At 44.8% G+C, this 26,407-nt stretch overlaps 1 protein-coding gene across 3 annotated transcripts in view; it reads left to right on the top strand.

Annotated features, from left to right (window-relative positions):
* Window positions 1–26,407, top strand: part of NIPAL3 (NIPA like domain containing 3) — a 34,011-nt gene that overhangs the window by 468 nt on the left and 7,136 nt on the right. Inside the window, exons 2-11 of one of the 3 annotated variants that reach the window (XM_081204091.1) lie at window positions 273–471; window positions 2,319–2,585; window positions 16,186–16,254; window positions 16,364–16,535; window positions 17,793–17,852; window positions 20,670–20,815; window positions 22,436–22,532; window positions 23,818–23,953; window positions 25,407–25,495; window positions 25,915–25,978. In XM_081204091.1, coding sequence (XP_081060217.1) covers window positions 2,493–2,585; window positions 16,186–16,254; window positions 16,364–16,535; window positions 17,793–17,852; window positions 20,670–20,815; window positions 22,436–22,532; window positions 23,818–23,953; window positions 25,407–25,495; window positions 25,915–25,978 — 926 coding nt within the window. In that variant the 5' untranslated portion in view covers window positions 273–471; window positions 2,319–2,492. The remainder of the gene's footprint in view (window positions 1–272; window positions 472–2,318; window positions 2,586–16,185; window positions 16,255–16,363; window positions 16,536–17,792; window positions 17,853–20,669; window positions 20,816–22,435; window positions 22,533–23,817; window positions 23,954–25,406; window positions 25,496–25,914; window positions 25,979–26,407) is intronic. The other 2 variants (XM_081204090.1, XM_081204092.1) reach the window with 2 other exon arrangements.

Genomic DNA, 26,407 nt, shown 5'->3' with positions numbered 1-26,407 from the left:
ATGTTTGCAGTCTTACTTAATAATTCAGTCGTGCTTTCACTGTTAAATGCTGCTATAAAAAGCAAACAAACAAATGAATTTATAGATAATCAAAGTGATCTTTCGTTTGTTTATTAGTAGCCTTCAATCTTTTGATAAACGGAGAAGTTAAAATGTGACTTTTCATTAACCAGGAAGTAAGAGGGAGGAAAACTTGCTTTTAATTCCACCTGCTTATTCTCCCTCTTTTATTCTCTTTTATTCGGTCCTTTTTTCTTTCTTTTTTTGAGAAGTTTACATATCCTGAATGTTCACATAAAGGCCAATTCCACAGGGACAAGCGATGTTAAGTCTATCACGGTGGAAAGCCATCCAGAGTATCTTGTGGTGCTTTTTGAAAGACAAAACGATTGATTGTGGCTTTCATGAGCCAGAGGCCCAGCACGCTCACTTCATGCAATGCGTTAAGTGGTCAGTCCACAAAGTGAGCAGGTATACATAATATATCTGCCATTAAATACAAGGCAGGTGGCAGGAGAAGGAAAATGTTGTATTTTTATGTAGACTGGGGCTAAAACACCCAACAGTGTAAAACAGTAGAACTGTGTGAGTTGCCATGCTGCACAAAAATGAATACAGTACCAGACCCAGTCACTTTTGGTAAATGAATAAATATAGAGCGCTATTAGTTAATCCCTGTGTTTCAAAGGTTTGGCACCAACTAGAATTGCATGCACACGATACATGTAAAGCCACTCCCCTCCCAAATCCTGAGAACTGTAATTTGTTAAAGGTGTTGGGAGTTGTAACTGTGAGCGGAAAACTATAGTTCCCAAGAATCTTGGGGTGGTAGGGGGTGGGATGTGCTTTAAAAATGTACAGTGCATACACAGCCAAGTTGGGCATTTAGTGTTGCTGTGGAACACTCTTCCAGCGAGCATCCTTAAGACGTCACTTGAATACTTTTTTACACTGGCAGGCCTGTTGGGTTGTTTCAACTTTTTAAAGGTGTGCCTTTCACTTTCACGATTCCTCTGCATTTTTACGGTATTTTGTGTTTTTTGCACTTGTAAATTTTGTTGTACAATGCCCTGATACTTTATATGAGGAGCAGCCCATAAATATGTTTAATAAGTAAATAACACAGAATTGTTCTGAAAAGAGTTTGTGATACAGATCACTGATTTGCTTTCCCTGCACCCCATAACAGAAGAGTTGCTGTGAAAGCGGGGGCGGGAGAGAGGATTATATTTGGTATATTACTTAGTGTGTTATATTTATCTGAATGTGAACTTGGATTAATGCCTAAATCAGTTATTTGCTCTTCAGAGATTAGTGAACTTTAGAATTCAGAACTGGGGATAGACTGTAGGCAAGGAATTCTGCCACGTTGGTGTTTCAAGTAGGGGAATCATGTTGAGAAACCGGCTGCCAATTCCAAATAATAGACAAGTTGTAAGTCACCTTGGAGCATTCCCTGTTTGCTAAATACAAGTAAAATAAACATGCTAAATTAGATCACTCCCTAGGGCTTGTGGGAAGGATCTGTGGTTCTTCAGATATTGTTGGTACTCAAACTCCCATCACCCATGTTCATGGGCAATGTTGGCTGAGGCTGATGTGAGTTGGAGTACTAACAATATCTGAAGAACCACAGGTCCATTCCCCCCGCCCCCAGGCACAAGGAATTTTTTCTCTTCCCTCCACCATCTGCTCCACAAGGTATGGGGAACCCCAGAACAAATTCAGAAGTGTGCGAAGGGGATGAAGAGGAAGGGAAATTTCCACTGCAAAAGCAGAATGTCCTTACATGAACTGGACAGTGTTGTTGGGTGAAACCCATAGGAAGCTGCCTTATACCGAATTGGACCATTATTGGAATTGGCTTGCCTTTAGATTTTTACATGGGAATAAGCGTCACTGAAATCATCAGTATGTTTGCTTCTGACGAACATAAGAAACTGCCTTATTCCGAGTCTGACTGATGGTCTGTCTAGTTCAGTATTGTCCACACTGACCAGCAACCGCTCTCCAGGGTTACGGACAGGGAGTATTCCCAGTGCTGCCTGAATATGTTGGCAATTCAACCTGGGACCTTCTGCACCTATGCAGTTTCCTCAGGTGTCATATGTGCTGTGTTCTGTGCCAGCTACAGCTTCCAGCGGAGTCTCAAGGGGAGCCCTGTACGAAGTGTAGCATGTTCATGGCTTCTATGCTGCATCGGTGCTCTCTTACCAGTGACCAGGAAACAGAAGCTTTTCAGAAACATCTGGTCATCAGTGTGTCTCTTTCTAGAGTAAACCCCCCCCACACACACTTTTTGTTTTGTTTTTGTGCAGGAAGCAGAGCAACAACGGACAAGATACCTGGTCCCACCCCATCATGGCTCCCCTGTAGTTGCAAAATGCTGAGGAGAAAGATGGATCCAGTTGCTCCCTGGTTGGTTTAAAGAACTGCTGTAGTTATAACTAAGCAAGAAGCAAACTGGGAAAGGAATGCATAAGTAAACCAAAATGGAGAGAGAAAATGGCCCTGGTCTACAGCTCCAGCCGCTTGCAACGTTGTCTGTACCACGGCTGGCTCATGAGGATTCCTTCTCTTACAAGGTAAAGTTATTTTCCATCCTAGATTATTATCGAGGTTGCTGCAGGACAAAGGTGCAAGTAAAGAGACTTGTTTTGTTTTGAAAAAGTAATGAGTGTGAGTTGCTGGACATTTACAATGAAAACCTTCTTACCCAGCCTCCAGTTTTCTCAAGGTTTTCTGAGAAAGATCATACTATTTACCAAAATATATACCAAATAGTTTATTTATTCAATAACCCGAAAGTTTTCAGGCTGGCAAACACAAAAAACGTTTAACACCCTCACAGCTATTAATTTCAATTTCTATTCATTTATGAAATGGATATTTAATATCTAAAAGAAAGGAAGCTGAAAGGAAAGTCAGTGTGGAGGAAGCGAAAAAGAATCATGTTAAAGGTATCTTTTTTGGAGATGCCACCAATGGTATGTGAGGTATTCTGATAGAGCAATGCTCCAGCTGTTATTAACCCAATTTGGTCCCCTTTTTTTTCTTTTATTGAAGGATATTTTATCATGGAACTTTGGAGTGTCAGGCATAGCCCTATTGGCTTTAGCCCAAACGTAGCAGAGTTTTCCTGCACAGCGAAGAAGCTAGTTGCGGCAGTAATGACTAGTCAGCTAGACTCAGAATAACTATTTACAGGATTTATTAAAAGGAAAAATAAAACCAGCAGAGTTTCTGCATACAAATAAAAGCAAAATAAACCCTCTCTTTCTCTCTCTCAAAACCATACACAGCACTTCTAACTCCAAACACACCTCACATCAAACTGTGCTAGCAATCCCTAGATAACAGAGTTGAGTGCTGCTCGTTAACCAATCAGAGTGAGTAGTTTCTAGGTCAAGCAGACCTGGGCTTTCTGCCAAGAGTAAATTGACACCAGCTTGAGTTAATTGGTGAAGCTAGAATCTGCAAGTTTCCCACGAGAACCAATTAACAGAAACTGAACACCCCCTCACAGATTCTGCTGAACAATTAACACCAAATACACCTATGTAGGAGATCATTTTTCCAGCAAACCTAAACCCTTGCACATTCGCTTGTTCTTTATCTTTGCCAATGGTTTAGTTAACACATCTGCTACATTTTCTTCACTTGACACATAAGTACAGGTGATTACATTGTCTTGTACACAGCAACGTACATTTTGGTATTTTACAGAGATATGTTTGGAACGCGATTTGAAACCCTCTGTTTTACTTAAGGTTATACAAGCCTGATTATCAATGTAAACTTGTACTGGTTCTCCACAATTTACATTTAAATCTGCTAACAAATGCTTGAAATAAATCACCTCGTTGCACAATTCACTCAATGCAGCGTACTCTGATTCTGTTGATGACACACTTACAACGTCTTGCTTGCGTGGCCGCCAGCTGATTAAAGCTCCACCGACCATTATAACTAGTCCTGTGACAGATTTTCTATCCGGCAAATTTCCCCAGTCACTATCACAGTAGCAACTCAACATTTCGTCCTCGGAAGAATTTAATTGTAACATATAGCCAATTGTCTGTTTGAGATACCTCAGAACTTGTTTTACCCCTTTCCAGGCATTTAGTGTGGGTTTTGAGACCAATCTACTTAATATGCCTACTGCATAGCTAATATCAGGTCTGGACCACTGTGCTAGATACAATAAACTTCCAATTACAGAGTGATATAGATCAGGGTGTTCAAATTCAGGACTCTCATCTGTATGAAGTGTTTTTATGAAACCTGGATCCATAGGCACCGCTGCCCCTTTGCAATCCTGCATCCTGTATGTAGTCAGTAGTTGTTTAACTTTGTTCTGCTGACTAATTAGGCAGCTGCCATCTTGGGCCCAGCACACTTCCAACCCTAGATATGTCCTAACCGGGCCTAAGTCTTTCACTTTGAACTTACTGGACAATTGCTTGGCAAACCTTTTAGTTTGTTTATCTGTTTTACAGGCATACAATACATCATCTACATAAATCAGACAAAACTCTTGATCACTGCCTGTACCACGTACATAAACACAATTGTCAGCTGTACTCTGCTTGAAACCAAATGACACTAAGGCCTCATGGAAACATCTGTTCCAAGATCTTGCAGCCTGTTTGAGACCGTATAGAGCTTTGTTTAATTTCAACACTCTATTGGAACCTGTCTCATAACCAGGCGGTTCAGCTAGATACAGGTCTTCTGATATTGATGCATGTAAATATGCAGTCTGGATATCAAAATGGTTTAACAGGAGTTTTCTCTTTGCTCCAAGTGTTAGAATCAGCCTTACACTGTCCCCCTTAGCAGTAGGGGAAAAAGTCTCGTCATAATCTTTTCCAGGCCTCTGAGAGTATCCTTGAGCCACTAAACGAGCTTTGTATTTGTACTCTCCTGTCACCAGAGGTTTAAGTTTGTACACCCACCTGCAGCCTACAATCTTTGCCCCCTCAGGCGCTGCTACTGGTGTAAAAACCTTGTGCTCATTCAGAGAGGACATCTCTTCCTCCATTGCCTGTTTCCAGCGCTCTGCCTCCTCTTTTGGTAACTTTAACACCTCCTGAAAACTCTTGGGTTCTGCAATTACACTAAACACATTTGCAGTATCTGGAGAAAAACGCACCGGAGGCACTCCTTTGTTTTGTCTTTTAGATCTTCTGGGAGAAAATTTTTCTTCTGACCCACTTTCCTCCTCAGAACTACGACCTCTCTTTTGTTGCTTAGAAACTGGGCTCTGGCTAACTCCACTTTCTTGAGAGCTCTTATCTGAACTTTCCTCCCCCTCAGACTCTGATTCTCTGTGTCTACCTTCAGAGTCAAGGAGCTCCTGGGAAGGTTCAAACCAAACCTCAGTATTGGCATGTAGTCTCTCCCAGCCACTATGTTCACAAAAACTGGCATTCCTGGAGATCACAATGCCATTTGTCCCTTCAGCAAAGCGGAAACCTTTTCCCAGCTCCTGGTAACCCACAAACACTAACTGTTTGGTCTTAGGATCTCCCTTCTTCCTCATTTGTTTCGGAATTAATACCCAGGCTTTTGATCCAAACACATGCAAATGGTCAATTTTGGGTTTTTTCTGAAACAATTTAAAGTACGGGGTTGTACCTATTGTTTGATGAAAGAGCCTATTTTGGAGATAACACGCGGTGAGCATGCTCTCCCCCCAATAAGACATGGGTAAATCAGCATCAGCAAGCATAGCAAACATCATATCTTGTAAAGATCTGTTTTTTCGCTCTGCAACGCCATTCTCCTCAGGGGAAAAAACGTTCGTTTTTCTATGCCCAATGCCACGCTTTTGTAACCAATCTTTAAAGGCATTTGACATAAATTCGCCACCTCTGTCCGTCTGAATCCTTTTGAGTTTAATGGACAGAAATCTTTCCACAGATGCCACCCAGCCTTTAAACTTAGTGAACACGTCACCCTTATTCTTCATGGGAAAAACCCAAGAATAACGCGTGGCGTCATCCACAATTGTTAGTGAAAAACGCGATCCACCCCTGCTTACAGCAAATGGACCAATTACGTCCATGTGAACCAGCTGTAGCGGTGCCTCACTAACTCTGTCACTTCTGGGGTAAGAGACTCTGTGGGTTTTAACCTTTTTACAGACATTACAATCAAGGTACTTGTTACAACTCTTTAAATTACCCCCATCAGCCAATTCAGACATTTTTAGTACACTTTTCCAGCAAGCATGCCCCATTTTCCTATGCAATAAGTGCACACAGTTGTCATGTATAGCTTTGTTATTCACTGCAGGCTGAGATTTACTGACTACTGCTGCAACTTGAGATCCTGCTTTAAGCCAAAACAAGCCTCCCTCTGACTTAGCAGTGCCTAAAATCTCACCAGCCTTCTTAATGATGCAACTGTCTCCTTCAAAATACACTTTAAACCCAGCTTTTAGCAAACAATCTACAGACATCAGATTGCTCCTTAATGAAGGCACACAAAGTACATTTTGCAGGCATTCACGCAGACAAGGAACAAAAACTGAACCCCCCGAAATCACTTCGGAAGTACTTCCGTCTGCTAGAGCCACCTGGCTGCGCTGTGCTGAGTTCTTGGAAACAAACAATTCATCTGAATTCACGATGTGGCGAGACGCTCCCGAATCGACCACCCAGACAGCTTGTTTCTCATCAGCAATCTTGACCTCGCCGGTCACCAGCTGAGCCGACTGTTTTCGTTTGAAGAATTTCTTTTTACGCTGCTGCTGCTGCTGATCTCGTCTCTGCTCCTGCACCGGCCACTGAGACTTGACCAACTCCGGACATTGTCGTTTTAGATGCGCTGAAGACCCACATCGGAAACAACGCCTAACAGCAAACGCTGACTCCTCACCAGTACGCTGCTCTTGCTTCACCTCTGGCACGGCATGAGAACTCCTTCCAAACCGCCCACCTGTAGAAGCCTCTGCAGCCACCGACCTTTCTTGCCTCTTCTGCCATTCTTCAATCAAACGCCCAGTAACGTAACTGACTGATAAGTCACGCTCCGGTATGCCTTCTAGAGACAAAACTAAATTATCCCAGCTTTCCGGGAGAGAACTCAAAATAACAGCCACCTTCTCCTGCTGGTCTAGTGCACAGTCTCTTTCCTGTAGCGCAGAAAACTTTAACTGTAAACTGTGTAGGTGTTCCTGCATTGTAACCCCAGGCTGTAACATTGCCTTGTACAATGCCTTGCGAATGAACAGCTTGGAAACCGCACATGGAGTTCTTTAAGTGCTTGCCACACACCTCTAGCTGTCTTGATTCCCCTCACATACGGCAACTGGGAATCTTCCAGCCCCAAGACAATTGTGGCCCTTGCTCTTTGGTCTTTATCGAGGTCTTCATCATCAGGCTTCGTAGGAAACTTACTCACCACTTGCCAGAGACGATCCCTCTGCAGCACTGCCTGCATGCGTTCCGACCACAGCAAGTAATTGGAGTCATTCAGACGCTCAAAAGCCATCTGAACTGGTTGTGAGGCCATCTTGAGAGCGATGTCCCTGGAACCCGGAACCAGCTACCCACGACCACCGAGAGAGAAAACAGGAACCACAGCACCCAGCACTCGCACGCTGCAGCTGTTGTCCTTGTGTCCGCTGCGTCACCAGCTCACCACGGTCAGGAACCAGCCAGAGAACAACAACTTCTGGAACTACTGGAACCAACGCCGTTGATGCTGACACCACCGCAACTCAGGCTGGCAGCACAATGCCCATAACCTCATGGAACTTTGGAGTGTCAGGCATAGCCCTATTGGCTTTAGCCCAAACGTAGCAGAGTTTTCCTGCACAGCGAAGAAGCTAGTTGCGGCAGTAATGACTAGTCAGCTAGACTCAGAATAACTATTTACAGGATTTATTAAAAGGAAAAATAAAACCAGCAGAGTTTCTGCATACAAATAAAAGCAAAATAAACCCTCTCTTTCTCTCTCTCAAAACCATACACAGCACTTCTAACTCCAAACACACCTCACATCAAACTGTGCTAGCAATCCCTAGATAACAGAGTTGAGTGCTGCTCGTTAACCAATCAGAGTGAGTAGTTTCTAGGTCAAGCAGACCTGGGCTTTCTGCCAAGAGTAAATTGACACCAGCTTGAGTTAATTGGTGAAGCTAGAATCTGCAAGTTTCCCACGAGAACCAATTAACAGAAACTGAACATTTTAATGCCATCATCATCATAGAAGGTGTTTGTGGAGGGGATATATTAATTGAAAATGTCTAGTAAACCAATGCCTAGTAAACCAGATTGGTAGCTGGGTTCCTATTGAATGTATTTGGCAAGCCATTATGACAGTGAGAATGGATTGAGGATTGGAGTGATCATTCTGTGATATTATGGCATTGGACAAAGCTGTATTTAACTTTTGAATAAATGTGTTGTAATAACAATAACAATAATAATAATAATAATAATAATAATAATAATAATAATAAATAGCCAAGCCTGCAGAAAAAATACTCTGATTTATTACATATTTTTGCAAGTGGTTACAGTCATGTTTTCAGGACAGATAGACAAAAGAAAGTGCTTCGTCGCATAGTGCATAGTTAAACCATGGAATTCATTTCACTAAGAGGTAAAGATGGCCACCAACTTGGATGGCTTTAAAAGAGGATCAGCCTGCATGGAGGCAAAGGCTATCAGTAGCTACTAACCCTCTTGGCTATGTTCTGCTTTCCAGGGTTGTAGGTGATATGCCTCTGTTTACCAGTTGCTGGAAACAGCAGGAGGGGAGAGTGTGGTTGTGCTCAGGTCTGCTTCTGGGCTTCCCATAGGCATCCTGTTGGCCACTGTGAGAACAGGACAAGCCTGCTGAGAGGTTTAGAAAGTTTGTAGGCATTTTAATTTGTTTTAGTCTGTTTTACTGCAGTTTTAACCATCTGTAAGGATTCTAGACAGGTTGGTCCTTTGACCTGACCGCCAGAGCTCTTAATTACCGTATTTTTTCGTGTATAAGATGCCCCCATGTATAAGACTATTTTGGGGGGCTCCAAATTAAGAAAGCACCCCTCAGCACTACCCGTGTATAAGACGAGCCCCAATTTTAAACCTACCGTAATTTTTTGGTTAAAAAAAACACCTGGTTTTATACACGGAAAAATACGGTATGTTCGTCTTCTAAGCGGCTCAAAGTGACAAACAAGCTTCTCTCTGCCATTTTATCCTCACAACAACCCTGTTTTGTAGGTTCCTCTTGTCCTCCAAGGGCAATCCAGGGAGCTTCAAGGCTAAATGGGGATTTGAACCTGGGTCTCCCTGGACTTAGCTCCGCACTCTTAACCACTACACCACTTCAGTTCTTTCCGTGAAGAAGGTTCCTAAACTGGTCTCAGTTAAGCTGTGCTTTTAATTTTTTCATTTAGTGTTTTTAAAATGGTGTGGTGAATGCCTACCTGGGGTTAGGCTTTGGCACTGCTGCCTTGCATTCGAGAGCTGCCTGGAAATGAGCGGAAGGATCAGGGCAGGGAGGGAAGACGTTTCCTCTGCATTGACCTGCAAAATCAAGCTGGCTAAGGAACCAGCAGAATCTGCTATACTTATATTTGTGGAAGCCAGAGTAAGTTGCCGCTTGGGCTGCTGCTGTTGTCATTCCATTCTTGGGTCTTAGGGGGAGGCCCTCAGGCCTTTTCATCAGCTCAGTTGATAGCTCAGCTGTTTAGAGTGTGGTTCTGACAATGCCAAGGTTGCAGGTTCAATTCCCGTATGGGACAGCTGCATATTCCTCCATTGCGTGGTTTTAGACTAGATGACCGTCAGGGCCCCTTCCAAATCTATAGTTCTATGTTCTGTGCTTCACCACAGTTTTGACGTGCAGTGCATGAACATGATAATGATGGTGAGGATGAATTCTTTGTATTATATTTTTATATCCCGCCTTGCTCCGAAGTTGGGATTCAAGGCAACTTCCAACACTTAAAAACATCATTATAAAAAGTTACAGTATTTAAAAATGGAGATTTTGCAAAGAAAGCTCAACAACTTTGCACAAAAAAGCTCAACAATCCTATGTAAATTTGGGCTGAGTACACACTATACATTTAAAACACACACACACACACCAGAAAAAAAGAAACCTGGGGGTGTGACTTGTTAAGGGTGCTGCAATTTGTAGCTCTGTTGGGGTTAGTTCCCAGGATTTGGGGGGGTTGAGTCATGCATTTTAAACGTATGGTGTGTACACAGTCTTAGATTCATTTTTTTAAGGTCCTAAATGTAATAGTACCTGATTTAGCACGTGACGTCTGAGTTGCTTTTTATCTTTTAGTTACACTCATAACCTAAATAAATATACATAGGTTTTGTGTTTACACACATGGTTATATGCTTCCTAGGGATAGTCACATTTTTTAAAAACCCTTAATCACATCTTTGAAAGAGCACAGCTTGAAGGGTATTGTATCCCTTCATTGTGTTACTAATTAACTTTTCTGAAACGATGCACAGGATTTTTTCCCATGGAGAAAAAAACATCACAGAGAAATTTCTACCTGACATGACTGTTGGAGGGGAAGCTGTGAGTTGGGGTGACATGGGGGGGGCAGCTGAGCTTTCTGCCTGCTCCACAGTGTCCTAAGCCAGACAAAAGCACATGACAGTGTATGGATATTACCTTAATGTACTACTGACAGACAATACGAAGTAATTTAGCATTCCGGTGTTGCATGTCAGTGGCGTAGCGTGGGGGGTGCAAGGGGGGCAGGCCGTACCGGGCGCAACATCTGGGGGGGTGCGCTCGCTGCCTCTGGAGTCGCCGAAGAGCCTCGGGCGCAGGCTGTAGCAGAGCCGCATGTCTCGTGGCTCCCGGCTGAAGGCGCCCGGCAGGCAGTGGCTCTCAGCGCTCGCCGCGGAGGACGCGCCAGGCAGCCTCTCCTCACAGCCCCGCCTCCGCCGCTGCCGCTGCTGGGCCGTTGCATTTTCCTCGCCTCTCTGCCCCCCTCCTCCTCCGTGCAAGCGGCGTCGTTTGGGCAGCAGCGCCAGCGGCAACTCGCAGGTTAGGGGTTAGGGGGGGCGCAAATTACGTGCCTTGCCCCGGATTAGGGGGCGCAAATTACTTGCGTTGCCCCGGGTGCTGACAACTCACGCTACGCCACTGTTGCATGCTCCTGTTCCTTGCGGTGCTGTCCAGTGTGCTTCACCAGTCTCTGGCTTAAGCCCCCCCCCCCCGTAAGAACATAAGAAGACGCTGCTGGATCAGGCCTGTGGCCCACCTAGTCCAGCATCCTGTCCTTAAAGTGGCCAACTGAGTGCCTTTGGACTCTCCCCTCTGTTGTTTCTAGCAATTGGTAAGCAGAGGCTTGCTGCCTACAACAGTGGAGGTAGACCATATCCATCAGGGTTAGTAGCCCTTGATATCTTTCTCCATGTCTAATCCCTTTTTTAAAGCCATCCAAGTTGGTGGCTACCTCTTGTGGGAATGAATTCCATAATGATACACTTTGTGAAGAAGATGTACATTTCTTTTGTCCATCCTGGATCTTCCAATATGCAGCTTCATTTGAAGTGTCCACGAGTTCTAGTCTTAAAGGGACCCCTGACCATTAGGTCCAGTCATGGACAACTCTGGGGTTGCGGCGCTCATCTCGCTTTACTGGCTGAGGGAGCCGGCATTTGTCCGCAGACAGCTTTCCGGGTCATGTGGCCAGCATGACTAAGCTGCTTCTGGCGAACCAGAGCAGTGCACGGAAACGCCGTTTACCTTCCTGCTGGAGCGGTACCTATTTATCTACTTGCACTTGACGTGCTTTTGAACTACTAGGTAGGCAGGAGCTGGGACAGAACAACGGACGCTCACCCCCGTCATGGGGATTCTAACTGCCGACCTTCCGATCGGCAAGCCCTAGGCTCAGTGGTTTAGACCACAGCTTTCACCATGCCATGCCTAATTTTATACAGTTTCCGCCTTTCCTCCAAGCTACAAAGCCCAAAAGGCTGAAACCTTTCTCACAGGGAAGTCCCTCCATCCCCTTTATCATTTTGGTTACCCTGCTCCGAACCTTTTCCAACTACAGTGGTACTTTGGGTTACATACGCTTCAGGTTACATATGCTTCAGGTTACAGACTCCGCTAACCCAGAAATAGTACCTCGTGTTAAGAACTTTGCTTCAGGATGAGAACAGAAATCCATGATGGCGGTGTGGCGGCAGCAGGAGGCCCCATTAGCTAAAGTGGTGCTTCAGGTTAAGAACAGTTTCAGGTTAAGAACGGACCTCTGGAACGAATTAAGTACTTAACCCGAGGTACCACTGTATACAATATATCATTTTTGAGGCACCCACTATGGAGTACATTTGGTGTACACTGTTGAATTGTGTAACTGACTGAATTGTCAGGTCTTCAAAATAATTTCAAGTTAAAAGTTTGTATTAGTTTGAACAGAACATTTAAACCACACTAAGGCTGCTGTCTGCATAACCCTGTGCATGTCTACTCAGAGGTAAGTCCTATGGAGTCCAGTAGGGCTTACTCCCAGGTAAGGGGTATAGAACTTCAGCCTAACTCTGCAATCCTAAGATTGGCCCCCAGGAGAACTGAAGGCAGTTCATTTGCCGTATCCATCACCTTGCTGGACTCTGGCCCACACGATGGAAGTGAGGAGCGGTCTTGTGCTTCTTTCCCTTTAGCCAACAAGAAGGAAATAAAAAGGATTGAGCTAAATAAAAATAAGGGAAAGGGATTGGGCTAAATGGCTCCAGGACTAGTGTAATTTATTGTCCAGCTCAGGGAGAAAGGGATTGTGGGAAGGACTAGTAGGTAGGAGAGAACCCGTTGCCGCGATTGGTGGCTGAATTTGCTTCCTTTTGGCACAGTGTTGTGATGATGTTGTAAGCCACCTTGGCAGAATTTGAATTTGTTTGACTATTTACGGTACATTAATAATAATAATAATAATAATAATAATAATAATAATAATAATAATAATTTTTTATTTATACCCTGCCCTCCCCAGCCAAGGCCGGGCTCAGAGCGGCTTACAAGCAATAATAAAAACAAGATGAGTGATTACAACTTAAAAACAAAAATAAAATACAACATTAAAATAATGGAACATTAAAATATTAAAATGAAGCCTCATTGCAGGAGAAGGAAAAGAAAAAAGAAAAAGGGGGGGAGGGAATCAAATTGGCTCCAATCCAAAGGCTAGGCGGAACAACTCTGTCTTACAGGCCCTGCGGAAAGAAATCAGATCCTGCAGGGCCCTGGTCTCATGAGGCAGAGCGTTCCACCAGGCCGGAGCCAGAGTTGAAAAGGCCCTGGCTCTGGTTGAAGCCAATCTAACTTCCTTAGGGCCTGGGACCACTAGGGTGTTGTTATTTATGGACCTTGAGGCTCTCCGTGGGGCATACCAGGTGAGGCGGTCCCGTAGGTACGAGGGTCCTAGGCCGTGAAGGGCTTTAAAGGTCAAAAGCAGCACCTTAAATCTGACCCTGTACTCCACCGGGAGCCAGTGCAGCTTGAAAAGCACTGGATGAATATGCTCCCGTGGCAGAGACCCCGTGAGGAGCCTCGCTGCAGCATTCTGTACCCGCTGGAGTTTCTGGGACAGCTTCAAGGGCAGCCCCGCGTAGAGCGAATTACAGTAGTCAAGCCTGGAGATGACTGTTGCATGGATCACTGTGGCCAGGTCGGGGCGGGAAAGGTAAGGGACCAACTGCTTGATGCGGCGAAGGTGGAAAAATGTCGCCTTGGCTGTTGCTGTGACTTGCGCCTCCATGGAAAGGGAGGCGTCAAGGATTACACCCAAACTCTTAACGGAAGGCAATGGCACTAATTGGGCCCTCGCAAGAGAAGGGAGTTGGTCCCTCATCCCCATGCTATCCCGACCTAGCCATAGGACCTCTGTCTTCGAAGGATTTAGTTTCAATCGGCTCCCATGAAACCATCCAGCCACAGCTTCCAAGCATCTGGTCAGTGTGTAAGGGGCCGCGTTGGTGTGGCCATCCATCAGCAGATAGAGCTGAGTGTCATCAGCATATTGATGACAGCCCAGCCCAAAGCTCCGGATAATCTGGGCAAGGGGGCGCATAAAGATGTTAAAAAGCATTGGGGAGAGAATTGCACCCTGCGGCACTCCACACACCAAGGAGTGGCGTGACGACATTTCCCTCCCTAGTGCCACCCTCTGTCCCCGACCAGAGATAAAAGAGCACAACCAGTTACGGGCTATGCCCTGTATCCCCACGTCTGCGAGGCGGTGGTCCAGAAGATCATGATCGACCATGTCAAAGGCTGCTGACAAATCTAAAAGGATCAGCAGTCCTGACCCGCCTCGATCCAGTTGTCTACGGATATCATCTGTTAGGGCAACCAGAGCCGTCTCCGTCCCAAAACCAGGACGGAAACCGGACTGAAATGGATCTAATGCCGATGTTTCCTCCAGAAACCTACCAAGCTGTTCAGCAACCGCTCTCTCAATTACCTTACCCAGGTATGGAAGATTTGAAACTGGGCGGTAATTGGATAGGTCTAAGGGATCTAATGAAGTTTTCTTTAAGAGTGGACGCACCACTGCTTCCTTCAGTTCCCCTGGGAATGTCCCCGTGTCAAGGGACAAATTGATAATTTCAACCAGGGGGGTCCGCGCAACATCTGGACACTCCCTAATCAGCCAAGACGGGCACGGATCAAGGAGGCAGGTGGTGGGCCTACCAACTTGGAGGAATCTATCCACATCAGTAGGGAGTATCCGATCGAAATGGTCCAACACTGGACCTGAAGTCAGTCGAGGGGCCTCCAGTTCAGTCACTGTATCTAAATTGGCAGGGAGGTCACGGCGGAGCAACAGGACTTTCTCCGCAAAAAAGCTCGCGAATGCCTCACAGCTGTGGGTCGAATTTGTGCTTAAATTTGGTTGTCCTCCTAAGGATGTTATTGACCTAATTATTCTAAAAAGTTGTGCCGGGCGAGAGCTAGCGGATGCAATGGAAGCTGCAAAGTAAGATTTCTTAGCAGCTTTCATAGCCATCTCATAGGCTTTCATAAGCGTCCTATAAGATGTTCTTGAGGCTCCGTCACGAGTCCGTCGCCATACTCGCTCTAGCCGTCTGAGATCCCGCTTCATTTTCCGGAGCTCCTCAGTAAACCAAGGGGCCCGGTTTCGACGGGGTCGCAGAGGGCGCTTAGGCGCGATCTCATCAATGGCTGCCAAGAGCCGGTTATTCCAGTCCTCAACAAGGTCATCTAATGAGTCGCCAGGAGGAGCAGGGTTCCGCAAGGCTTGTCGGAATCTATCAGGATCCATCAGTTTTCGCGGACGAGCCCAAATAGGTTCGCCACCCAAGCCGGGGAGGAGCGGGAAGTCAATCTTGGCTTTTAAAGCGTAGTGATCAGACCATGGCACTTTCACAGCGGGGAGCATGATCACATCTATGCCAGCCCCAAAGATCAGATCCAGAGTGTGGCCTGCTTGATGAGTGGGGCCCAAAACAAACTGGGAGAGCCCTAGTGTTGCCATGGAAGTCACTAGGTCCAGAGCCTGTGAGGAGGGAGCGGCATCGGCATGGACGTTGAAGTCTCCCAAAACCAGTAGGTTTGGGAACTCCAAGGCCCAGCCCGCCACCACCTCCAGCAGATCTGACAGGGTGGCTGCAGATGTGCTGGGTGGTCGGTACACCAGCCAGACAGCCAAGCTCTCCTTGGTGCCCCACACGAGACCAACACATTCAATGCCGGAGATCGCCGGTGATGGCAGAGCTCTGAAAGAGCAATCCTCCCGGAATAACAACGCTACTCCTCCCCCCCGACCCACAGTCCGCGATTGATGGAGGACAGAGAAACCTGGGGGTGTTATCTCATGTAGGGAGACTACTTCGCCTTCCCGTACCCAGGTCTCCGTCACGCAAGCCAGGTCAATCCCCTGCGAGACAAAAAAGTCACGCATGGTGGCAGTTTTGTTGCCTATGGACCTGGCATTGCACAGCACCAATGACGGAGGTGTGTAATCCTTGCTCTCCCTACCCTAAGGCTTTTTTACATTGAAACTGCCTTAAGGCTGCAGACTGATAGCTACTTATGTGAGAGACATGTCAACTCGGAAGAAAGTCCCATGTTATCAAGCCTTATCCATACTTGGCCAGTCAAGCATGTTTTCTGTATGTGCAGGTGGGGTAGAAAGCTAATACCTGCATATATCCTTTTTTCTTGCAGGAAAATCTGATTGGTGCCCTGCTGGCTATTTTTGGACACCTCGTTATCAGCATCGCACTAAACCTCCAGGTGAGCAGTGGGGGAAACAAAAGCAAAAGGATTCCAGAGCAAACCTCAGCAGCAAAAAAATAATAATGCCACTGTGACTTCTTGTTGCCTTTCCCCCTTCTCTCTTTAGAAATACAGCCATATCCGGCTGGTGGGTTGCAAAGACCACCGGGCCTACTTCAAGACCAAGACATGGTGGTGTGGCCTGTTCCTGCTGTTCCTGGGGGAGCTGGGGGTCTTCTCTGCCTATGCCTTTGCGCCCCTTTCCCTGATTGTGCCACTTGGTGCCGTGTCTGTTATAGGTAAACGTATCTTCACACAAGTTTGTCTTATTTAAAAAGCTTATAGGGGAAGGGGAAGTGGGACACAGAAGGTAGAGTGTGGCTTTCTTCTTAAATATGGATACATACATATGTGTGTGACATTTCACAAGCCTCCAGTTTGACTTAATGTTTAATCCTTGCCATTTTTCTAGGTGCTCCAACTTATGGGTCTGTTTTTAGTGCTGTGGGTTAAACCACAGAGCCTAGGACTTGCTGATCAGAAGGTTGGTGGTTCGAATCCCCGTGACGGGGTGAGCTCCTATCGCTTGGTCCCTGCTCCTGCCAACCTAGCAGTTCGAAAGCACGTCAAAGTGCAAGTAGATAAATTGGTACTGCTCCGGTGGGAAGGTAAACAGCGTATCCGTGCGCTGCTCTGGTTCGCAAGAAGCAGCTTAGTCATGCTGGCCACATGACCCGGAAGCTGTGCGCCAGCTCCCTCGGCTAATAAAGCGAGATGAGCGCCACAACCCCAGAGTCAGTCACGACTGGACCTAATGATCAGGGATCCCTTTACCTTTTTATTATATCAAAGGTAGGGAAACTTTTTGGCCTGGTGGGCCAGGTCGCAGCCCAACTTTGTCAGGTGGGTGGGGCACCCCACCTACCAATCTCCTGACATCCTAATTATGTCAGGTGATTGATTGATTGATTGGTTGGTTGGTTGGTTGGTTGGTTGGTTGATTGATAGGTTGTTTGTCTTGCCCACCTGCTGAAAATCCCCTGCATGGTGTTTTCCAAGTGCTTGACAGCCAGCTGGTTGCCAGGCATTTGGAAAGTGCAGTGCAAGGGGATTTGCCAGCCCAGTACTCAAGCCTAGGGCAGACAAAGCTGCTTTTTACAGGGACTGACTGCAGGGAAACTTGTTCGTGTAACCAATCCAACTGTTTCTCTGCCAGCTCCACACCTGATGTCACATATGATGTCAGCTGTGGGATAGGTGGCCATCGTTTGGGGAGCACTGCGTTATGGGCCAAATTAGGACCCAAATCATGCCAAATTTGTGTTATGGTTACTTTATATATTTATATTACATTTGTTATGTTTTATTTTGTAATTATATTTGTTCTATAACTATCTACATATAGATAGAGTTTATATTTGTACATATATGTATTCAGTTAGTTGGTGGCATTGCAAGCTGCCTTTGCAAGGGTTTGCACCCTAAAAGGGAAGCTATATAAGTACTTTACTCTCCCTTGTGTTAGTAACATCCTTCACCTGTCATTATTTTCTCAGCAAGTGCAATCATTGGAATCATATTCATTAAGGAAAAATGGAAGCCGAAAGACTTCTTGAGTAAGTTCTGGATTTTAAAATACTTTTTTAGCTCTGGCGTAGAATGTGGCTTTCTGTTGCTGGTTTTCCTTTGCTGCCTCCTCATTCTCTTCTGCATGTGTGTACAAGTTAATGAGAATTGGTTCCTGGCACTCAGTCCTGGAAGCTCCCGTTGTTCTTGCAAATTGCTTTTTTCTTCTTTCTTGGCTGCTAATTTGTAAGGAACGACCTTGTGAGGGCAGGCTAGCTTTTCATTGTTTCGGAGATGCAGAGCTTAAATTTGTGAGTGTTGCTAGCCCAGCTGCCTGCATATAGTAGTTCTGTGGCACACTGAGAGCCTGAATAAGAGGAAAGGGGGAGTTTGCAGGCACTTCTTTGCCTGGAGGTTTGTCTCCCTTCTGATCAGGGGCTGTGCACAAGCTGGCGGAAGGGAGCCTGATGGAGCCAGCTGCGGTAGCTAGGGTGACACAACCTGGACAAGATGGGCATTGAAGATCATGTGGCCATTAAATAAAATAGCAATAAGTTACATTAAGGTGTCCCCTCCCCCTTTCTAAACTCTAATTAAACTGGGTGGGTGTTTAAGGTGCATGATGAAATCTAGGTCTCTGTGTATGCAGAGGCTTAGAGGGGGCAGAAGGCCAGGCAAGGGGACACTTGGACCATCTAGTGGGTTCTGTGTCAGCAGCCCAACACAGTAAAGCAAATTCAGTTAATGAATACTGCTGGCCAGCCTTACAGGATCAGGAAGAGACAGGAATATATAAAACTGAACATAAGCAATTTTTGCATAACAGGTTCTAAGCAGGATCAGTTTGAGAAGTGAAAATGTCAGGCACTGCTGGCAGTATTCTTAAATGTTCAGAACCATTCTTATCTAGCATATATATATATATATATATATATATATATATATATATATATATATATATAGGTTTTGGTGTCTTCGGGTGTCTTCCCGTGTAAGAGTTGGGGTGTCTAGGCGACGTTTCGACGAGGTCTCACTCGTCATCTTCAGGCTGGTGCTTTCGGCTTCTTGTTACTAGAACAGAGCAGGATCTCAGTGTTTGAGTTCCTATAAATACTGTTGAGGGGGTGTGGTGTATAGCCTCCAACGTTCTGGGCAGATAGGAAGTTCCTAGGTTAATGTGCCTTTTCTTCTTTTGTTCATTAATTACTTGAGGGATATCTTGAGTGATTACTTGAGTGATATTCTGAGTACCACTTAGGAGGGTCATTAGGTGTGGATTAGTTGCTAAAGCTTTCGTGTCTTGACCTCTTGACCTTGTGAAGAGCCCTCTCCACAGATAAATTACAGACACCATCCAGTAGCCAAACCATAGTGGCACCTCCGGATGCTGCACCCCCCTGCAATCCCTACACAGATCTGGCTGGCACAGGGCACAAAACCACAGCTCGCCCCTATACACGAAGCCAAGCCAGAGCACAACTAAGTGCAGTACAACCATCTTCTCAGAAAAACTCTTCACAAGGTCAAGAGGTCAAGACACGAAAGCTTTAGCAACTAATCCACACCTAATGACCCTCCTAAGTGGTACTCAGAATATCACTCAAGTAATCACTCAAGATATCCCTCAAGTAATTAATGAACAAAAGAAGAAAAGGCACATTAACCTAGGAACTTCCTATCTGCCCAGAACGTTGGAGGCTATACACCACACCCCCTCAACAGTATTTATAGGAACTCAAACACTGAGATCCTGCTCTGTTCTAGTAACAAGAAGCCGAAAGCACCAGCCTGAAGATGACGAGTGAGACCTCGTCGAAACGTCGCCTAGACACCCCAACTCTTACACGGGAAGACACCCGAAGACACCAAAACCTACATTCCTGTACCCGTGAAAATCTACGAAAGCATATATATATATATATATATATATATATATATATTCCTCTCTCTCTCTGTCGCTCTCTATATGTATGAAATTGCTATTTATGACTCTGCATCTATGACTACTGGAGAGACTTGGCATGAATTTTCTTCAGAGTTTTGCACATCGCTACAGAAACCAAAACAGTTTAGCTTTATTTTACTCTGGATTTCGCAGAATTTTAGCATTTTTATGGCAAATAGCACAGTACTCGCAAAAGGCTGAGTAGTCTATATACCACTAGCAATCAATAGATCTCAAAGTGGTTTGCCTTTAATAAAATCCAAGTGCCTAGGTATACAATAAACACAATCTCAACCATTCTTAAGTAAGAAGAAAATCAAAGTATATAGATATTATGTTGTTTTGTATTTATCACAATAATCATAGCCATATAAAATTCGAAGAAATAGAAAAGTGTGAGTGCACATATATACAAATGTCAGAATTGCTATGCAAAACAAACTCTCAAACTCACAATATCCATATATGTTAACTATAATCGTAGTTGTTATGAAATTGTTATAAATTGTTATAAAATTCTGAAAAACAAATGTGCATCTGTGTGTGCAGTTGTTAAACAAAAATCAAGCTCTCAATAACATTCAACCATCCTCACAATCTCATGCTCACTCCCTTACAAATAGCCATTACGCATTTATTTATTTCAACCATTTATACATCTTGTATTTTTATCTTGTGAACTGCCCTGATGAAGGGTAGTATATAAATCTAAATAATAATAATAAACTATTTAAAACCAGAATTTTCTTTCATAAATCCCTTCCACACACCAGCCGGTAATAATCAAACTCACCAGTCATCAATAACATGGACTAGTCCATGACTCCTCCCATTGTCCTTGTCTTGTGTATGTCGTCCAAACAGCCACAGGCCTCTGAACTAACCCACTAACACAGCTTCTCCTCCCTTCCTCCTGCCAAAGGGCGCTATGTTTTGTCCTTCGTAGGCTGTGGCTTGGCTATTGTCGGGACATACCTGCTGATAACCTTCGGGCCTAACAGTCATGAGACCATGACAGGAGAGAACATCACTAAGCACTTGGTCAGCTGGCCGTTTCTCTTATATATGGTAAGGAGGCCAGTCTTGGAGTGATACTATCTGGGGTGCTTTGCCTACATCCAAGAATCTGCTTGCCTGGTTTGGGGTTTTAAGGAAAAACGTTGCCCATGGGGTGTTCGTTTTTTTTACAGGGAAACCCATGCAGGTTTGGATATAGAAAAGGGGTTATGGGTCTCTTTACAGCTGCCCACACTTTCTGAAACTGGCATCCTTAAATTTTGGAGAATCCAAGACCCTTTACTGGCAATGACTTGAAAGATTTTATTTCCCTAGGTTTTTATCCTACACTAGCAAGCTGTCTCTGAGCTGAGGCCCAAAGGGTGTGTCATCCCAACCTCTTCCGCTCCATTTTCACAGCTGGAACATCATAAGATGCCCATGTGGTTCCCTCTAGATACTGTTGGAAATCAGGTTCCACCAGCCCCTACCAGCATGGCCACTGGCCAGGAGTTCTGGGAGTTGTAGTCTAGCAACATTTGGAAAGCATACCACATTGGCTACTTCTTAAGCAGAGGAATGTGGGTTGAGGTGGGGACAGAGATCCCCTGCAACAGTGTAGAGGAGGGTGGAAGGAACAGGTGGAAGGAAATCAGGTTCCACCAGCCCCTACCAGCATGGCCACTGGCCAGGAGTTCTGGGAGTTGTAGTCTAGCAACATTTGGAAAGCATACCACATTGGCTACTTCTTAAGCAGAGGAATGTGGGTTGAGGTGGGGACAGAGATCCCCTGCAACAGTGTAGAGGAGGGTGGAAGGAACAGCATATTGGGGCTGGATGCTGGAGACAAATGGCAGGTGGCTTTGTTGCTATCCTAGGTGAATTAAGAGCTCCATCATGCACCTGCTTGTGAGCTTCTCATTGTTGCTTGAAACAGGATGCCAGGCCAGATGAAACTTGGCTCTGGTCTATCAGGGCTCCCTTTACATTCATAAAGACTGAAAATGGCAGAGCATGTGCCTGGGGAAGAGGTAAATCCCAGGGAGGGCATATTCACATTGCATAAGGCTACCACCTTACTAAAGAGAAGCAGGTCTGAGGTCTGGTTGGATGGGTGACCATCTGGGAAGCACATGTACGCTGCCTCAGGTTCCATAACAGAAGAAAGGATATAAATGAAAGAGGAGAAAATGCATACCTTTGTGCTATGTAAAACACTGTAACTTTCTATGTGCCAAAATATTTTTAAAAATAAATAAATTGTCCAGTAGCACCTTAGAGACCAATTACGTTTGTTCTTGGTATAAGCTTTCGTGTGCATGTACACTTCTTCAGATACCAACCCCTTTGGTATCTGAAGAAGTGTGCATGCACATGAAAGCTTATACCAGAAACAAACTTAGTTGGTCTCTAAGGTGCTACTGGACAATTTATTATTTTATATATATATACATAACTGCATCAGACCAACACCTACCTGTTTCTATGTGCCGTCAGGGTAGGATGGAAATTGGAGGAAAAAAACAAAATTCCCAGGTTGTTGCGAAATGAAGCAGCTGTTGCCCATTCTTTTTCCATTTCCCAAATGGAGTCACCTCTCCAGTTCTTACAAAACTAAAGTGTGTGTTGACTTGTTTGTTTTTAAAGCCCATATTTATTTCTGCATCATCTTTTTCTTCTTCTTTCTCTTAGCTGGTAGAGATCATCATTTTCTGCCTGCTGTTGTATTTCTACAAAGAGAGGAAAGCTAACTATATTGTGGTGATTCTGCTGTTGGCAGCACTCCTGGGTAAGCTTCACACATGCGCTATGTTCACACAACATTGAAGTTTCAAGCACTTGGCTTAATCTTCCACCACTGTGTCTGTTGAGTCAGAGTAGGCCTGTGGTTAGTTGGCTGCCTAGCTTGTTTGTCAAAACTTTTATACCACCCTTTTTCCTAATGGGTCCCAGTGTAAGGTGCACATATTACCAAAAACAAAACAATGCCCGCTGCCCATATCGGAATTGAAATTCATGAATTATGAAAGCAGCCCTAATGCAGCATAGGTCTGTGTATTTTTATTCCAGTATCCCTGCTGTTGTAAGGCAAACAAACAAAAAAAGCCTTTGTTTGTTTGTTTGGAGACCCTTATCCCCCCCCCCCATAGCTACAATTGTCAGAGCTGCTTTCACAGTCGGTCCTTCTTGGTGAACTCTGGGAATTGTAGCTCTGTGAGGGGAATAGAGGTCTCTTAACAACTCTCAGCACTCTTAACAAACTACACTTCCCAGGATTCTCTGGGGGAAGCCATGCCAGTTTAAAGTGGTATGGTACTGCTTTAAATGCATAGTGCAGATGGGACTGTAGTCAAATGGTAGAATTTGCTCTCACAAGAGATAGGGATAGCCACCAACTTGAATGGCTTTAAAAGAAGACTCGACACATTCATGGAGGACAAGGACTATGTTTGACCTCTACTGCCAGAGGCCTTATGCCTCTGAATACCAGTTGCTGGGAATGGCAAGTGGGGGGAGTGCAGTTGTGCTTGGGTCCTGTTTGCAGGCTTCCCAAGAATGTAAAAGGACCGAAGAACGTAAAAGGACTCGATTTTAGGCTGAAGGAGCCAGCGTTTGTCCACAGACAGCTTTCCAGGTCATGTGGGCAACATGACTAAACTGCTTCTGGTGCAGTGGAACACTGTGACAGAAGCCAGAGCACATGGAAACGCTGTTTACCTTCCTGCCACAGCAGTACCTATTTATCTACTTGCACTGGTGCGCTTTCAAACTGCTAGGTTGGCATAAGCTGGGACAGAGCAACGGGAGCTCACCCTGTCGCACCACTGACCTTCTGATCAGCAAGCTCAAGAGGCTCAGTGGTTTAGACCACAGCGCCACCTGCGTCCCTCTGGCTGGCCACTGTGAGAACAGGATGCTGGCCTAGATGGGTCACTGGCCTCATCCAGCAGGACTCTAATGTTCCCATCGGTGGGACTTGTGGAACTCATTACTATTGGACGTTTTGCTTCCTGTGACTGTCATTTTCCTTGTTCTCTAGTGATGGGAGGGTTGTTGTCTTAAATATGTTTTAGGTTCTATGACAGTCATCACAGTGAAGGCAGTGGCAGGCATGGTGGTGGTTTCGATACGAGGGAACCTTCAGCTGGGCTACCCCATTTTCTACATCATGGTGGTTTGCATGGTGGCAACAGCATCCTTTCAGGCAACGTAAGTGGCTCGGAGCTTCCTTCCTCTCCCTTTTTCTAAGAGCAACCTTATTTTCCAGCTGTAGCGTACAACTGAATGTCAGCATAATTGAAATTTAATTAAAATGAATAATACATTAAAGAGCAGCCCCAGGGGGGAAAGCTAGGTAATTGTATTGTTCGTTGTTATTACTGGCAGTGGGCCTTTTAGTAGCTGTTAGCTGCTTTTCCTCTTCTGCAAAGTACCTTGTGACATTTTAAGGATACATTTGAGGAACGCCTTCCCGTTGCTTACAGTCAATGTGCTGCAGTGCAGAAAAATTGCCCTTTTGGGTCAGACCAAACAACCACCCATTCTGACACCCTGGCTGCCGAGAGTGAGCAACTAGACAGCCAACCTCCGTCATCGTTTCTTAGCATCTGTTGATCTAAGATCTGCTGCCCCAGGACGTCAAGTTTTTGTTCTTAGCTATCAAGGCATAGATAGCTTACCAAGCCTGATCTGTGTCTGTTAAGAAAAGAAAAAGCATTTGAGGATGGGTTAGTGCAGACTGAAGGGGAAAGCAATCAAGGGGGGCAACTATAGAGCAGCGTTGGGGAGTCTTTAGCCCTCCAGATGTTGGACTTCAACTCCCATCAGCCCCAGCCAGCATCATCAGTGGTCAGGGATGATGGAAACTGTAGTCTAGCAACATCTGGAGAGCCACACATTCCTCAAACCCTGCTGTAGAAGGAAAATTTTATAAGCTGGTAAGCTGGAGGTAAAGTGTGCCCCAGGAATTATTATTTTTTATTTTATTTATTTTTTTATTTTATTTATTTTATTTTATTTTATTTTATTGTTGTTATTATTACCCACCCTTCATTCTGTAACTGATGTGGAATAATTCATAAGGTTTTCAGATGTATACAGTGTCTGCTTTAATAGAGACTAAAAGGAATCAATGATTGTTATGATTAGGTCAGCCTCTTTTGAGCTGTAGGTATAAATATTAGCTGGATACCTAACCATAGACACCTGGATTCAAATCTCCGCTTGGCTGTAAAATGCCTTGGGTGATTATCTGAACCTAATGTAAATTACAAGATATAAGGGGTGGTGGTGAAGCACATGTCTTCCACTCTGAGCTCCTTGGCGGGTGGTGGTGCAAACATGTAATAACAAATGGAGACTTGGTGATGACCACTGGCTTAGATAGCTTTTTAAAAGAAATTGGACAGAAGAATGCAATATAAAATCATATTGATGGCTGTTTTAGCCATAGCTGATGAATGGAACTTCCAGCTTCAGAGGCAGTCTACCTCTATACTAGTTGCTAGGGGATATGTGGCTGAAGAGGGCTCTTACCTATCAGTCTGACCCCCTGCTTAAATACTTAATGTTTTTAACAACACACTCCTTAAACTGATTGATTGATTGATTGATTGATTGATTGCATGCCTGTTTAATTATTAATTCTACTTCTTGATCGTAGGTTTTTAACACAAGCAACACAGCTGTACGATGCATCACAGATTGCCAGCATAGGATACATCTTGTCCACTGCAATATCAATTACTGCAGGTAAAAGAAATAAGGAAAAATAACATAAACTGGTGGCTGGAGCAGGTCAACCAATTTCTGTGGCCTGAGATGGGCTCCTAAGAAAATAATGGCTGGTGGGAGTTGCCGTCCCAAACATCTGGAGGGCACCAGGTTGGCAAAGGCTGGATTACAGCATAGCATAGTTTCACAGGGAAGGGAAGGGATAAACAAGGGTAATAAGGGATGACTGTACCAGATGCCAGGAGTGAAGGTATAACTCGGCCTTTGGCCAACTATTGCCCTCCAGGTCTTTGGAATTACTACAACTCCCAGTTGCTTCCCATGCGTAATATAAAATGAAATAACAGATGATTAGCTTTTGTCTAGCAATTGGCAACAAATTTGTGTTTGAAGATGCTGTATGTCATGTTTCCATTTCCCCCTGCCTCCTGGGTCAGGTGCAATCTTCTACTTGGACTTCATTGGAGAAGACATACTTCATATATGCATGTTTGCCTTGGGGTAAGTTTACGGTATTGATTTAGGGGTAGTGCAGTGTGCTATTATTTTGGGAACTTTTGCTTCATCATTTCATTTTACATAATCTGGGTGGGGCAGACGGGAATTCCCAATTCTTAGCACCTCAAAGCCTTAGTAGCTGCCTTAGTCCAGACTTTGCTGTCCTGGTGCCCTCCAGACCTTTTGGACTACAACCTCAGCTATCACACATGTAATGTGACATTATTAAAGACCAGCAGGTTGTCAGTTCTCACGATCCAGAGAGAGTTTTCTTTTATGAGCAGTCTCTCTCTCTCCCTCTCAAGGCAGAAGGGACTTCTCTTTCTCTCTATTACCTCCTGACCCAAACCGTTCTGTCCCGTCTTGGCAGATGTTATAAGCCAAGAAAGACAGGCAAGCAGGTGGTAAGCCACATTTCTCCCTGCACTTTGT

Source organism: Podarcis bocagei (genome assembly GCF_964188305.1).
Source record: "Podarcis bocagei genome assembly, chromosome: 7".
NCBI lineage: Eukaryota > Metazoa > Chordata > Lepidosauria > Squamata > Lacertidae > Podarcis > Podarcis bocagei.
This window is presented reverse-complemented; position numbering and strand designations above follow the sequence as displayed.